At 28.4% G+C, this 17,984-nt stretch overlaps 1 protein-coding gene across 1 annotated transcript in view; it reads left to right on the top strand.

Moving 5' to 3' along the window:
* The window catches only part of LOC142334225 (uncharacterized), a 121,509-nt gene that overhangs the window by 80,746 nt on the left and 22,779 nt on the right, over positions 1-17,984 (top strand). Inside the window, exons 2-3 of the mRNA XM_075382076.1 lie at positions 6,210-6,357; positions 16,697-16,783. Of these exons, the coding sequence (XP_075238191.1) occupies positions 6,210-6,357; positions 16,697-16,783 (235 nt within the window). The remainder of the gene's footprint in view (positions 1-6,209; positions 6,358-16,696; positions 16,784-17,984) is intronic.

The raw sequence follows: 17,984 nt of genomic DNA, 5'->3' as shown, positions 1-17,984 counted from the left end.
CATAAGAGCATTTACAAAGTACATTCTAAAAATTGAAGTAAGTTTTACATTTATCTAATAGCAAATTAGCAACACCAATTATTAGATGTTCTGAATTTTTTTCTGTGGATGCAGATTTTTTTAATATATTAACAGTCATCTTGGATGAGAGAGTGTAAGGGTGAGAAAATTGTTCTACAAATATAATTTTGCAGTTATAATTTTTATAATCATTTTTTTGTAATATTTTGTATCAGTATAATCATTTTTTTATGGTAAATTAGGAGGATTAAATTAATGTTCTAAGTTATCAGTAGGCTATATTTTTATAGTCATTTTACTTAAATTTATTCTTGGTTTTAAAATTACATTTTGCCTCTTCAGTTGCTGCTGCTTGTTTCCTTTTACTTACCTTAATAGCGTCTATGATTTTTAATGTATAAATCATTATTTTCATTCCACTTAAAACTGATGAGAAGTGAGTAGTTAGCGCACTGAAATACCTTTGGTTACTCCTTTACTGTAATTTACCATTTAAAATGATGATTAAGGACATTTGAATCAGCCAGTTACTTCAAAATTAATTTCAGTAATTACTTAGCATATACAGATAAATAAATAGAAAGCTCTTTTACTTAGAAGCTCACAAAAAATTTAAATTATACACATATTCTTTCACATTTCAATAGTTTAAAAATAATAATAATTTTTATTTAATTCTATTTTTTTGAGATAACCTCCAGATCACCCCTCATAATGATTAGTGTGGTTTTTTACTAAAATTACTAACAGACCACAGGGGTCAAATAAAAACACGTATAACAAGAAAAAATAAAAACAACAGCCAGAATATATGTATTACTCTGGCAATCTTCAAAATTAATAAATAAAAGTGCACTTGTCATATATGTCATCCTTGATATTTTGAAACTACCACCATACATGGCAGAGGAATCCCCCACTCCTATGCCAACCTCTTATTCAGTTTAATAACTAGCAGGAACGAAGTCTGTCCCCTAATGCTCCCTACAAGAGCCCTACTCAGCACTTTTATACTTAAAATTCCTAAATATTTCTTATTTTCCTCAATAAAATATAAAAAAAAGAAATTAAAATTGGTTAAAAGCAATTTTGTCATAATAACTTAAAATCATTAAAATTATAATTAAAAGGATGAAATAAGTTAAAACATTAAAAAAGAGTTAAAATCTAGTTAAAATATACAATCCAGATAGAATTAAAAATAAATTTAAATTGTGAAGTTGAAATCTTAGAATCAGTGGTTAAAACTGGTTAAAATTGAGCAGTACATCAGGTTAAAATCAGGTAAAATTTAATTTTTTTTGTAACAAATAGCCTTAATTCTTTTGATAAACATTTTTCCATAGAATCTAAAATAGTCAACTTCTTGTAACTGGTTAGCAGGAAATGTGCATCTGCACAAATGTAGCATCAGCTCTAACATATTCTAAAAAACCATAAAAATTACATAAATAAGGTAGGTAGGCCAACAGATAATTGATATCCATGACCACAGTGCAGAGACCAGTAGAAGATAATCATTTCTCAGACAGTTTGAAGCGAAAGTGGATAATTCGTACATAATACTAGTGCAGATTATATAACATAAAAAAAAAATTCAATAAGAAAGAACTAATTAAATAGTAGCATAAAAATAATCTTGTTTACTTATATGAATGACAATCACAGACACTTACAAAACAGGAAAACTGATGAGATATAAAATCTCACCTGCTCAAATGCCTGGAAAAAGTTTATAGTAGAGGCATTGGCACCTTGAAAGGTGAGTAATGAAAGATGAAAATGAGTGCCATGATTATTTTAATTTTTGTCTCATAATATAATTTTCCATTCATCAGAATTTTCTATTTACTTGCAATGAACAATTACTTTTAATGATTGATTAGCTTTTAGTGATTTGTTTTTTTCAAATAATTTAATGTTGTTTGTCATCCAAAGAATATTTTGAAACTGTGATTTATACATTTAAGTAAAATTGAAATCTGATTGTGAAAGGAGTGTCTCTAATGATTATTTTTTTGTCCGAAAATTATATTATTAGATGATATATTTATTTTCTGTTTTCATACAGATAAAATTTCAATAATTATGTTGTAATTAATAATACTTTTATTTATAGCTGCATCAACAATTAAAGCCATTAGTAACTAATTACATCAGTGTAATGTAACTGATTCGAATAACTGTGTCTAAGTGCACTTTCGATTATTCAGAACTTATGCTTCTGGATCATTAATATCTTTAAATAAAGTCCTTGTTACTGTGATCAATGAATATTTTATTTATACTAACTATAATATTTTATTATATACTAATGAATAATAATAATCAGAGTTACATATATAATAAGTTGATTTGTCAACAATAGTTTCTTTTTAACAAGTAAGTGCATATATTTTTTAACATTTGCCTTTACTAGTAAATCTGGTAATTTATACTGCTTATTATACCTAACTCATATAGATTAGGATTTCTTTAAAAGTGTGTTCGTGGGTTCTTATGACGTCCAGGTATATTCATTGGCAAGCATCTCACAAGTGAAGATTTAATATAAATAATGCATAAATATCAGAAATCTATTCAGATTGGGATTGATAATCCACTAAAATATATAAATAATACATAAGTGTCGGAATATATTCTGATTGGATCGATAATCCGCTACAAATGAACATATGTATATATTGTATGTACATTTATGTTTGTGTTGTATGTATGTATGCATGTTGTGCATGTTTGTACATGTATGTAGTATAATAGCCAGTCTGTAGATTGTTTAAAAGTGTAGAACAATATGAACATGATGTAAGAATTACATTAATATGCATTTAGCTTGTAACAATAATACATTAATCAACAGATTAAATCATAACATGAGATTACAATTATAACATGAAATCACAATAATAGCATAATGTATTAAATCAAACAATATATTTTGAAAATATCATCATTTAAATGATCTAATTGTTTATTTAAATAATAAAATTTATGTTAATCTTTAAAAGTTGCTAAAAAACATAATTTATGTATAGGTCTCTTATAGGTCTGTAAGTTTATGTATAGGTCTATAGGTCTGTATAGGTCTCTTTAGTGAGCCATTAGCAGCTGTGTGTACACCTACAACTCTGACTAAATTGTCAGAACCTGGATAAACCTGGGTTACAACTCCATGCTTCCAATGCATGGGTGAAATATTTTCATTGATGTTAGAACTAGATCTCCAACCGGTTACGGGTGGGAAAACACCATTTGTTGCGTTGTTGAAGATAGTGCAGATAGTCCTTTGACCATCATCTTCAAATGCATTGTATAAATTTTTAGAGTAGTTGCCATCGACCTGATCGTATAATTTCAACACTTTCATAAGTGGGTTCAGGTAAAGGTGTGAGAGGACATCCAATATGAAAATGTCCCAGTGAAAGTGGTACTCATTTTCATAGAGTCGGATCTCTATGGTCTGTGGAAATAGAATTAATAGGGTGAGAGTTAAGACAAGCCTCAATTTGTGTCAATACTGTATAAAATTCCTCAAAATTGAGCATTGTTTTTCCTTTTACACGACGTATATGATATTTGACACCTTAATTGTACTTTCTCATAAACAACCAAAATGGGGAGATGGAGCAATAAATGACCAAGAAATCCCTTCTGATATTAAAACAGTTTGAATATTTGTTTTAAATTTGACTTTAAAAGTTGGTACAAGTTGTACAAAATATTTCTAGCAGAATGAAAATTAGCACCGTTATCAGAAAATATTTTAGCAGGTATACCTCTGAGTGAAATGAATCTTTTGAAGGTGGAAATAAATGATTGTGAAGTCAAACCAGAAACTAACTCTAAATGAATAGCCTTATGGCTAAACATATAAAAGGCACTATAATAAGCTTTACTCATTTAGATCTCTGCCCGCCATGACAAATTACAATTGGGCCACTATAATCTACTGCGCAAGAAGAGAATGTTAAGAAAGAAATCACTCTAACAGGCAGTAATTGACAAGTTGCTGGGATTGAGTTTTTGCATCAAACCTAAAGCAAGTTAAATACTTATGAATGATTGATTGAATGATTTTTTGCATTTATTATCCAGTATCTCTGTCACAATGAATGATGTGTTAATTTTACACCAGAGTGTAAGAGTCTTAAGTGTTCAGAGTTGATAATTTTGTAATGTTCACACTAGGATGTAAAACAATAGGATGTTTAACATGATATTGTAGGAGAGAATGTTGAAGTCTGCCTTCTACATGGATTAGACCTAAAAAATCCAAGAATGGATCTAGAGAACTAATCTTACTTTGTTTATGAATAACCTGATTATTTTTAAAATTGTTTATCTCATTATTGAAATACATGGATTATGATTGACATATAAAAAAGTAAAGAATATGTTCTAATTCCTTAGTGATTAGAGTACCAAAGTTATGTTCAGACAGTTTTGATTTAATATTGTAATGAATCTGAAACAGAAACTAAATGTTCGTAATAAAGCATGTAAAGATGAAATGAAAACCTTTCTGTGTAATCACATAAAACATTAGATACACATGAAATTAACATAGTTTTATGTCTTTCTAATAAACATTCAGGATTTAAATTACCATAATTAAATGCAATATTACGATCCATTGGCCAATGTAAGAAGATTGTAATAGCCAAGGAGGACCATGATACCACAGTGACATATCAAGTAATTTGCTTGGTGAGCAACCTCTAGACAGAACATCTGCTGGATTATCAGAGGATTTGATGTAATGCCAATTGGTAATTGAAGTGTTTTGCTGAATTTCAACAACTCTAACTTATAAATACTTTCCATCTCTAAGAATGTCTGTGAATCCTAGTCTTTTGGTATAAATTTTAGAATTATTAGAATGAGTGATTTGGAAATTTAGTGAATCTGAATTGTTGTTCCATACTAATCCTAGAGTACATGTGTTTTTGTTATTAATAACAAACTATTTCTATGTATTTCTATGTATAGAAATACTGCAATTAATAAAATACCATGTGGGAAGTGAAAAACCATACTGTTTTAATAATTTGGAGATATTGTCCTTTAATTCAATACTTCATTTAGGTTATCTGAACCAGTAATGAGATCATCGACATAGAAATCATTTTTAATAGCTTTAGAAGCTTGTGGAAAATTATTCAATTAATATTTGAATGAGACATCTTGTGGTGAAATATGGTGCCCAAGAGGTTCCATAAGTTACAATTCGTAGTGCATAATGTTTTATCTCTTGTTTTGGAGAATTACACCAGAGAATCCATTGTAAATTAGAATCACTGGAATTAACTAGTACTTGTCGATACATCATTTTTATGTAAGAAGTAATGACATAATTATGAAGTTGGAATCTTAACAATATAGAAAATAAATCTCACTGGACAACAGTTCCGACTAATGATGGTAAAATAACCATTCAGTAATCTATAATTCAAATTTTTTTTTTTTTTAATGCCACAAAATTTGTAACAATCTTCGTTCGAAATATATTTCAATAATTCAGAATATTTTTCTGGATATTGCTAACCTGTTTCTGGCATAGGAATACACTTTTAAGATTCACTACCTTTATGAAAGTTGTAAAAAAGCTGATTAAAAAATGTTTATTTTTTATTAATAAATTTAATTGAGAGATATTAACACCAGCTAAGCAGTTGGTTTCAAATTGTATTCAGTGAATTGCCCATTGGGTTTAAACACCTGTAATACCTGAGAAAACATTTATGGAAATAAATAATATTTGTGTCCAAAATTCTAGTCACTAGCACCAAATGCTTCTTATTTCAGAGCTGATAGCTTTCATTCATACTCACTAAATTATGTTATGCTTCTATAAAATTATTATTGTACAATTCTATTTAAATATTACATAATATATATGTATTTCAGTTAATGTTTATGATACATATATTTATTTGCTGTTTGCTCAGATAAATATTGAATTTTTAATTTCCAAAATAATATTTTGAAACTGCAATTTAATTAAAATTTGATTTGAAAAAAGAATATCTCTGAACGGCTATAATGATTCTGTTAAATGTTTGTAGCACATGCTTGTCTCTGTGTCTAGTTAAACTGTATGATAACATGTAGATGCAAATTTTTTTGTCACTGAGGGAAATGATTATATAATAAAATTCAATTTCATTTAATGTAATCATTATTTGCAGGTGTTAGAGTTGATGAAAGAAGTAGGGGAAGATGAAGACTCCAGTGATATTTCAGGATACCATTCAGACTCTGATAGTGCTATCATGATGTCTGGAAATTCCCCCTATGTCAGTAAGAGAGCCAGGCATAACTTTCTCACTAGATCAGGTAAGTAATAAACTCAATAATCCTTTTGGTATTATGTCTTTTGTTTTCAAATTTAAATTTAAGTTTGAAATTTAAACAATTCACTTCACTAAAAAACCACAAAGTTTAAAACAAGTAACAACACATTAATATTTCCTCAAAAATTGCTCTATTTTTATATTGAAAGAATTAAATATTAGTATTATATTTATATCAGCTATTAATATTATAAATGTCTACAACACTCTCCAAGCATGTTAACAACCATAGGATAATACTGCAAAAATATTCTACAGAACACTATCCAGAGAAATCAACCCTTCAAGTTTTTTAAAGATTTTGTTTTTACACAAATTAACTTTTTTTTTTAATGAATTGATTTGATCTAATCAACTTCAACACCTAAAGCTAAAAGAATTCATACTACAATTTTGCAACCAACAGACTTTCTGCAACAACTAAATGAAGTCTTCCATGTGTTCTTTATCTTGTACATCAACTTCTAACCAGAAGTTTTCATTTCATTATTTTTAATTGTAGTCTTCTGATTCAAGGTTACCATTTGTCATACCAAAGCAAACATAATGAAGAGTCACTAAGTCAGTCTTAATTAAAACTTACTAACTATATGTGTTAGTTTACGCTTCAGTGGTTGTTAAATTTTTCATCATAATAGCACTAAACTGCTAAATCATTAGTATTAATAGAATTGTAGATTTTTACCTCCCTGAAATTCCCTTACTCAAACATTAATCTCATACTTGCTTGGTACTTCAAAGATCTATATTTAAAAAATATTATCATTTAGTAGATTGGAGTTATTTGTTTTTATATTTCATAATTTTAAAAGAACATTGAGAGGATTTTTTACTGTACTGTTGAATACCTAGGTATTCAAGATTACCATTTTTGGTACATTTATGATTTATTTCTGTAAGGTGGTTCAAAAATGCTAAGTCTAGGTTCTGCAAAATACTTTTAGGTTGTCACTGTCTATTTACATGATTAATACACACACAAAACTTCACCAATGAAGATGTGGAGATTATCTTGTGTTAATTTTTTATTGTGTTCTTTTTATCCATTACAACTTTGTGTAGTAGAGACAGTTTAAATACTCCAGGAGAATTTGGTTTGAATGCTTGTTTACTGTCTGTGTCCAGTAAAGAGGTTGCTCCTGTTTACTGTACATACAGCTCAGTAAAGAAGATAACAGGAAAGTTATCATTTCTCACATTCCCTAGAAAGTAACCCTCCACGAAATGCTTCTTGTTCATAAATGTCTATGCTTCATGCCAGGTTGATCTACAACCATTTCTTTATGGCACCTAACTAACAAAAACAAAATTTTCAGGTTTTTTTTTTAATGTTTTGAATGTTATACTGCAATCTAAACTTTTGATTATTTTATAGTGGCGTTAGCAATAATTGTAATGTGTAAGAGAAGAGTTTAGGCATCAATTAGAGGATATTAACTACTGTCATGTAGCTATGTATTTCATAATGTCTTAATTGTCAACATAATCTTGAACAAAAAAAACATGAAGAAAACACAAGAAAAAAGTCAGTCAACTGATTCTTCAAAATATTTCTATCCTTTTTCTAATAAGGAGATATAAATTGTTGTCTTTTTCTTTAATAGTATTATAATAATAGATTAATTTAAGCCATTTAAAAATTTACTATACTCGTTAACATAGAGACTGAAACAAATTAATAAACTATGCATATATGTATGATTTGTGTGCGTGTGTTACATAAGTTATTTGTGCAACGTACTCGTACACATTTATTTATGATGAACAGAATGTTTTAGAGATACTGCTATATTTCATAGGTGTATTCCTTATTAAAATATCAGACATACATACATACAGTAAAGCTTTGTTTTTAAGTTATGGTCAATCAAAATTTGGCTCTTTTTTGCTTCAAAGGTTAACCACTATGATATTGCATTTATGAGAATGTGTTTCTTGAAGCAAAATTAATGATTCAAGATATAATTTTGTCTAAAAAATTAAAAGTGACCCTAAGTTAAATTTACAAAATACAATTTAAATTTATGTATAAGGTATGATTTTTTTTAGAAAGCCATTAAAAGTTCAATAATAAGTATTCATGATAGTTAATTTTTTATACGTTCTATAAAAAAAATATATAATAGATATAAATTGCATCAAAATAAAAAAAACTAAATCTTAGCCTTAAAAATGGCAAAAATTTAATCTTGAAGTTGTTATTGTAAAACATCCAAAAATATGATTCTGCACTACAGCAGCATGCATTTCTTTTTTCTTTTTTTTTTGACCGCATAGAATAATTTTAATCACTCCATTATCCAGTTCTCTTCAAAGGGATTGTTCAGGCTTTGCGGTCCTCACAGTACTTTTTCAAACATTCTGATCTCCAAGCCCTTTTCAGTGTTGAAAATATTTGTGTTGTGAATTTCTTTCTTATGAATGTGAAGCAGATGTTTTTGCACTTGATTTATTTGTTTAATTTTATATTGTCTGTGGTTTCTTTTGGTGTAAGGCCAATTTCCTTCAGATCCTCTCTTATTTCTCTGATACCATGCATATTATATAAAGAGAAAAAATATTTATTTTCTATAGAACAATTCATATGCTGAAAATCCTGCAAAAATAAGTCAATGGCATCTCTATCAAAATAACTTTTCCAGATAACACTGTTATTTAATAAATTACATAATTACCTATCAAAATTAATTTTGTATATTTAAAATAAGTAGTCAGTTGGCCATGCTTGTGATCTACCTCAGTTAATTCATTATCAACTGCCTTGAGGCAGGTCCCTTGCATCATGTCTGTTTCCATTCTCTTCTATTTCCAACTAAACTTCTTGATAGTTTCCATTTTGTTTTAGATCATCTAATATTTTTAATCTTTCTTCTTTGCACTTCCTAGTGATCCTTCCAGCTCTGCTTTCATCATTCCTTCTCCTTTCACGATAATTCCAGTTTGTCATCTCCCCTACTCTGAATTGTTCTGATTAAGCTTATATTTTAAATGAAGTTTTACAAACATGGCACCATCGGTAAAATATAATTTAATTTAAATATAATATTAAAATCAGCTTACCAGTAGATTAGTTAATTCCCTCAAATGTTTTCGGGTATTCTGCCATCTTCAGAAGAATTGATCTTATAATAATTTAGAATTAAAATATAAAAAATATAAAATCACAAGATAAAATTGTTAGAATCATAACAATTGATTGTCATAAGTTAAAAATTGTAAATTTAAAATAAAAATGCGTATGTCCAGTTTGTAAGAATTTCACTAATTTTATCTATATGTAATTTTATATTCTCATTCATTCTCTTCAATCACTTCTGCCCTTTTCAATTTATCTGTCCACTTAATTTCTCCAATTTCCCTCTTGCCTGCACTCCAGATACTCCACTTTTTCTTTTTTCCTTTTCGATACAGAAGTACACTTCACAAGATCAAGTTTAACTTAATCAAGTCTAACTTCATCTACCACATAATAACTGTTTTTTTCTATGAAATGATTCCATAGGCATTATTCAATTTTTATTTCATTTTCAATTTTGTAGTTTTCTGATAATATGTCTAAGGTACCTTAGTACTTTAGAGAAATTGTTTTATCCATTCAATTCTCCTTATTTTGTATAAACATTCATTAACTTATTGTCTCCTATTCACTCTACTTCTATTTTTTTACAATTCATTTTTATTCTGTATTGTCATATTGTTATCTAATTTTGAAAGCAGTTGAATATCCTTTACTTCATTTCCTAAAAATACTGTCATCTTCAAACCTTACATGATTTATTTTCATTCTTCATACATTGTTCTCTGCCACCTTTTCTAAAGCAAGTTTTTTATTATAACTTCAACTTGCATGTTAGACAAGGTTGAGAATAAGCAGAATTTCTGTCTTCTCTTCCTACCTAAATCCACTCTGCCTGTGCATTTCCTACTTTCATAACTGTTTTCTGAATCAAGTATAATTCTTTAACTAATATTCTATCTTAGCTGAGCCTCTGATTGGAAATATTTCATTTAAATAATCAGTATTATGATAAAAATATGAGCTGGAAATCCATCATGTTGGAAATGTTATGTAAATGTTCATTTCATTAGTAAAATATACTTTAGCATACTTTATTAAAGAAACATATGTATTAGAGCTCATTTGAGGAATATTTAGGTACTGATAACAATCTTCTTTGTATCTACCATTAAGGAATAAGGTCTGATAAAAATATTGTGTATTATATTGTTCTGGAAATTTCTTCAGCAATTATGTTAAAAGTTTCTTTGGTTGAGTATCCAGAATCCAGTATTTGGAATTAGTATTCTAAAAATTAAATGTTGTTGCATTATTTACTCTACCACATGTAATACTGCTTCATCACTGAAGATCATTTTCATGTTTGGGAGTACTGGGGGAAGTACATATGAAATAAGTTTTAGTTTTTTGTTAACCACTAGTAATAATTTAATCAATAATCACAATAAAGACCTTGGACAAGTTCAGGCTGATATAGTTACAAACTTTCTTATTTGGTATTCATCATATGACATGTGGAATTTCCAATCATATAGGTAGTCTTTGAGTACTTGGGATGGACTTCATTATGTAATGTACAAAACATGTTCATAATTATTTCTTCCTTATTCTGATGTTACTAAAAATTATTCTCTCTCCTATGTGGTTGGTAGTTGCCTGAAGTATTTATAAATATCTGCCTATTAAGAATTTTTTGCTTGAGAAATTACTGACTGTATTCCCCAACTTATATAGCATTACAGTGACAATTAATGTAAATAAAATGGATATTCTATATTTGTCTTTTTGAAATAATTTTACATATTCATCACTGTACATAATTTTTAACAGATTTGGAATTAAGAGTGATTTTTTTTTAAATGGCATTTATTTTTATTGTTATGAATTCATACATTATACACATCTATTTTAATGAGGAATTTGAAATGGATAAAATGATAAGTGAAAAACCTATTTCTAGGTCCTTTGGAAATGAGCTTTAGACCAGTTTATCTAGATGCTAATATGCTACCCACTACACCAATTAGCTTATTTGAATTAATTTAAATAGTCACCATTTAATTTACATTTAATATTAAGGGGATGATCCTTGAAAAAAATTGAAAAAATTATCAATTTTTCAATTCTGTCATATATCGATAGTTCATTATTTTCTGTTTAAAATTATATAAGACATGATATAGTTATCTTTTTTTTTGGTTATTCAAAAAATTATTTTTTTCGATGGCTTGCACTAACAAAAATAACATCTTTTCAATTTTGTTTTTATTTAGTATTACCATTTTCTGTGGAAGAAATCTTTGGCAACAGTGACATACAATCAAGAAACCACTGCCAATTTGTTTAAAGAACTGTTACATGTTTATAGAACTTAGTTAGTGTTGTGATAACATAATAAATGTAGTTGCTTTTATTTGGACTTGAATACTAGATCATGGATACCAGCGTTCTTTGGTGGTTACGTTTCAATTAACCACACATCTTAGAAATAGTCAACCTGAGACTACACAAGACTATATTTCATTCAAATTCATATATATCATCCTCTGAAGTAATACCTTACAGTGGGTCTAGAGGCTAAACAGAAAAAGAGAAGTTGTGATAACAGTAATTGTTATCATAGTATAAAAGCATGCACATAATTATTTTGTGTGTCTTTTAGTTTGTGTTTCTATTAGACATTGGAAAAAAGGATGCCTGGACAAGAAAGCATTTTTAAGAAAAGAAAAAATCTTGGCTGGCATCATGCAAATTATAATAAAGGTAACCTCAAAGATGATGCTTCTATAGTAACACCAACCAGGATGTCTGATCAAAGTTCCTCAAGTACTACTGAAAGTGAATCTAAGAAATCCAGTGCCACTAAATTAAAATTAGATGCGCATCATATAGAATATGAACAAGTTTAAGGAACATTTTTTATATGATATAATAGATTTAGAAAGGCTAAATAAACTTATTTCTGAAGTCGCTCAGTGTAAAAATTGTGGTGGTTCACTAAATCTGACAACTGATAACAGGATAGGTCTAGCTTTTACCATGTATTTAGAATGTGCGAAATGCTGTGGAAACTCATCAAAAGAAAATAGTAGTAAGGTTAGTTTAGAAAATAGTAAACGTCAGTTCTATGATATAAAACTTTCGATTTATCTATGCAATGCAGTCAGTAGTAGCTGGGAAATAAGCTGGAGTAACATTTGCGGGGGTTATGAATTTATCGAAGCTATTGAAAATTTCATATTATAACAATGTTTTGTTATCTGCTACTCAAAATCTACTCTATCAGTGAAGCAGGCTGTAGCCAAAGCAGTGATAGAAAATGAAGGTCTCATAATATTGCAGTTGCGTTTGATGGTATCTGGTAAAGGCATAGCTACTCCTTGCTAAATGATGTAGTCACTACCACCAGCATTACAACTGGGCTGGTCCTTGGTGTAGTTATTTTATCTAAATTTTGTAGGTGCTAGACTTATAAATCAGCTTGATGATAAATGCGCAGCAAACTACTTAGGAACTGGGTAGGTAATACATGGGATATTGAGATTTAGTGAAACAAATTATTATGTAAGGTATAAGTGTTACCTTGGAGATGGAGACTTGAAAGCTTATAACACCATCTGTAATGATCAATCATATGGCCTAAACTTCTAGACTGAAAAGTGTGGGTCATGTACAGAAAAGAATGAGAACTCGTCTCACAAATTTCAAGAAAAGAAATTCAAAAAAGTACTATTTGATGGAAAACCTATTGGTAGATGGGAGCAGCTTACCAATATTAATATTGACACCATTCAGATTTGTTTTGGTCTAACATTAGAAGGAATGCCAAAAAGGGAATAAATGAAATGAGGAAGGCCATCTGGGTAAAATATTTTTATTCCATGAACAAAGAGTCAAAGCACACCTTATGCCTATCAGGTGAGAAAGTATGGGGCAAGTATCAACAGTGCAAAAGGGAAGGAAAACCATATAATCATGATGAACATATGCATTTACCATCTGCAGTGTTACAAGAAATAAAGCTGGTTTTTAGAGATTTATCCAATGAACTCTTATTGAAGAAGTGTACTTACTCATGGTGGTGCTCAGAATAATAATAAATAGGTAAAAAATATTACTTGGAGCCAGGTACCTAAGAGAGTTTTTGTGCAATTTGTTATTTTGAAATGTGATGTTTGACACAAGTGGCTGTTATAACATGGGCAGTGTTACTATATGTTTGATTTTTAAAATCTTAGTTTCAACCTGGGGAAAACTGTGTAAGAGCAATGAAGTGTATTGGTAATCAATCGTTGCACCTATTGATCGGAAAAAAAATCTTTAAATGGAAAAAACTGCTGACAGGATAACAGTTTGAAAACTAGAAGATGAGTTAGGAAGATGAAGAAACCCATTTAATGGGCCATTTATGGGCCAGAACACCATTAATTGTAAATAATTCCTTTAATTATAATATATTTTTTTAATCTCATTTTTCCGAATGTTTGGTTTTTAAGATATGCATCATAAATCTGCATTTTTCACATAAATTAAGTATCTCATAGTTTTTCCTTTTTAAACTAAAAAATAGAAATTACTTTTATTGGCCATAACCAGAGCTGGCCTTAGGACAGTTGGCGCCCAAAACAAAGAGATGTTGTTAACCTTGACTCCTAATGTCGTTCCGAAAATTAATTTTTTGTATTATACTTAATTTTTCAAAATGTGTTCAACACTTCTTTTCATGGAGTTTTTTTTAATTTATTAAAATGTTAGCCTTGGTTCATTCTGGTTTAGACATTACGCCTGCTAAAATTTTATTATTTGCTTTATTTTAATGTTTTACAGTACTCATTTATTTATTCTTTTTTTTCAATATTTGGATAAGTGCTGTATTAACACAGCAATGAGGACTCAAGTTCACTCACAATAATTTTACTACAATTGAAAATAAACAATAAATAGGAAAATTGAAATATGTTAAAAATTTCAGAAAAAATTGATTAAAATTTCAAGATATGCTTTTAAAGAAAGTTCTTGTAGTTTTCAGCAGTACAAAACATATGCGTTCTATATGTTTCATGCAGGTGAAATACAAGCCTCAGTAAAATTTTTACTTAAATTTTTGAACATGGTTGTTGCTACAAAAATTAAATTGCCACTTACAAATTAAAAAAAAAAGAATGTTATGAAAACATTTGATTTCTTTTAATAGCTTTTTGAATGAGTAACAACCTTATTGTGGCGGAAACAATATAATACTGTAATAAGAACTAATCAATTTATGTAGCCACATGGAGTGGATTCAGAACTGTTTATACAACTAGCATTTTTAAAGAAATTAATTACAGTGAAATAACTTTAAAGAATGACTTTTATTACTGTTATGATATTACTACCTTATTTTTGTTATTTTTATCTTTAGACTCTTTTGTTGATGAAGAAAATACAAGAGACAGTGTCAGAGATAGAACATGGGGTAATGATTAATTGCAAAATATTTGGTTTTTTCCTAAAGATCTAGTTTAATGGAGTTTCTGTTGTTCTATAATTGCACATCCTTTACAATATCACTCATATCTGCTAGAATCTATTAAAGAAGACTGTTCTGATATGATGGCCCATTCATAATATTTTATGTTGAGCAACATAGGCATTTCAAGACATAAAATTAAACAGAAAATTATGAATAAAACTTTTTTAAGTGGCAACCTAATCTGCTCATTACGGCACCCCTCCAAACCTTTCACCTCACTCATCACACCCTAAGGCTGTCTCTGACACACATTACAAAAAAAGACATGTCCAGATATATTTTTATAAGTACATTGTTATTATATTTATTGTAACATTTCTGTATTACTTTTTCTGAGAAATACATGGCTATGGAATATGGCAGGACCCTCCTAAAAGACCTCTATTAGGAGGTCTTTTAGACCTCCTAAAAGACCTCTATAAGAGGTCTAAAGACCTTTTAGAGGTCTTTAGACCTCTAAAAGACCTCTAAGACCTCCTAAAAGACCTCTGTCTTTAGAAGGACCCCCCCTTCTAAAGACCTCTAATACATCAAAAAGCAGTTTAAGCTTTTTTTTATTATTAATAAACATATTTTCACTGCTTGCATATATAATGAGTCAGAAGTATTGCAATTGCTTTTAAATTTTTAAGCTGTTTCAGAAAAAAGCTTGAAAAATTTAAGAGAGTAGAGATCATGAGTCAGATACTTAACTTTTTAGTGATAATGAAATCTTGCTGCTTTTGGGGGTTGGAGTGAGATGCAACTAAAAATTTTTATTGAACTTTAACTTAATTAAACTAATAATTTATTTTTTATTAATTAAATCAAAGTTAATTGAACAAACAGATGATTTCTCACCTTCTCATTATATTTAAATAAAGAATTCAATAATTTGAATTTTTTCATTTAGCTGTAATAAAATGAAAAATTACCATACAATAAATAATTTATCAATTCTAATTAAAGTAAATTAAAACAATTATGTGTTTTAATTTACTTTAATTAGATTGGTATTTACCTCACCATATCTACAAATGAACGAATATTCAACTGGATTTTTAGTAGTTAGAAAATTTGGAAAATCTGAATTTTGTCTACCAGCTGGAACATTAGAGGGAGTTCTTTATATCATTTTTCGTATCTTGATGAGAGCTTTAAAATTGAAATGAGATTTAATTAAAATTACATGATGAGTGTTACTCCCTAAAACGTTTGAGTTGCAACTCCATCCATTTGCCCAAAAGTGCAAAATTTCAGTTTTATTGGCAAAAGTATAGTAATTGACCTATAAACTTTCTAAACATTTGAAATTTCTTCTGAAAGAGTTCAAAAGTTAAAGGGAAGACAATGTGTTTGAATCACTCTGTTGTAACGTTTCACAGTGTAAATAATTTTAAGTAATTGAATAATACAATTATTAAGGTTTAGTACATTTAATTTTCCTCACCTTTAATTTTTTAGGTTTAGTTTTAAATGTACAGGTTATTTAGTTAAATCTTATCTTTTTTATTTTTCTAAGTGGAAAAAAGAATTTTTGATAAAATTTTGAATTCCACAGGAAAAAAAAATGTTTTTCATCAATATGAAAAAAATCAGATTGGATTGTGCTTTAGGAAAAGGTTTTATTCATGGAACATTATTTGATACTGTACAAACCCTATCTCATATGAATTTTTAATAAATTATTGTATTTTAATTGTTCATGAATGAATTAAATATATTTATTATAACCTTATCCAGGCACATCATTATTGACAACTGCAAACAAAAGTTCATAAAATATTCTTTCATTTTAAATTGTTACAGTTAGATCTAGCAGCAATAGAAGTGGACGCACATGCTTGTTACTCAGCACTGGTTCAAGTTCTGATACTCCCCCAGAAAGAGAGAGAAGTAATATATATAAATATTTATTATAGTAAATTATTAAGTATTAACTACATTTTATTAGCTACCATATGTTATTAACTGAAAGATTAGCTTATTAGAAAATGTTTACAGAAATAGTTATCATTTGTATGTAATTTGTGAGTTACTGTAGGAAGTATTAATTGTTATAGCATACTTTTATATTAACAGTTGAGCCACATTTGATACATTATATTGTCCAACTCAGTGAAGAAATTTAGAATTCAGCCACGTGGTTTTTGAATCCATAAAATCAACGTTCACAAGTTATGTAATAGTAAGGATTAGATAAATAATTAGAGCAACTGAATTCTGAAATATTTATGAAGATGAGGGAGTGTTGCAAATGAAAGAAACATTTAGTAAGATTAATTAAAATAGCATAAAAATAGATAAATTTTGGTAAAGGAAACCAAACCCTAAAAGTTAAAGAAAATAATAAAAAGTAGAAAAAACAAGAACTAAAAGGATCCAGATTCAGTGATAGTCCAAGTAATGTTCTTATGCTTAATGAAAAGCTTCTGGAGTTTGAAATTCCTTTTAATAAACACTAACCTCTGTTAGTGACTCTTTGGATTCATGTCTCAGTTTTTTGCATATTTAAATGAGAATAATCATTTTTTAGTGAATCAAATCAATTGATCTCCCTACCTTAAAAACAGTAAACTTATTTAAAAAAGCAAAAGAAGTATTTATTAAACATCTACAAATTTCCATTTACAATGATTTTTTGCTGGATAAGAATAAAGAGGATGGTTACTAATCTGATCCATGATTTATTAAAATACCTGATAAAAGAGAAAAATCACTGTTGTATTTACAGATCTCACAAAATCATTTGATAATCTTTGTCATCAGTCATTTTTGCAAAAGTTCTGTCACTATGCTATTAGTGTTAATGTGTTTAAATAGCTTATTAGTTATTTAGAAACCAAACAACTATAAGTGAAGCTAGGCAACCACATGAGAAAACTTTTTTTCTTTTATACAGCAATATACATATTTAGTAGTAACAGTACTATATTTAGTAGACCATACAATTACTCTACTATATAGAGAATTAGGGTTGGTATTATTAAACATTTTATTCATGATTTATGTAATTTTATTATTGATGAAAAAATTAAATATTTTTAACTGTATAAAATACTATTATTTTAAAATAAAATTTGAAATATCTTTATAC

The sequence above is a fragment of the Lycorma delicatula genome, chromosome 1 (genome assembly GCF_047948215.1).
Source record: "Lycorma delicatula isolate Av1 chromosome 1, ASM4794821v1, whole genome shotgun sequence".
Classification (NCBI taxonomy): domain Eukaryota; kingdom Metazoa; phylum Arthropoda; class Insecta; order Hemiptera; family Fulgoridae; genus Lycorma; species Lycorma delicatula.
The sequence above is the reverse complement of the archived record's forward strand: the minus strand, read 5'-3'. Positions and strand labels throughout refer to the sequence as shown.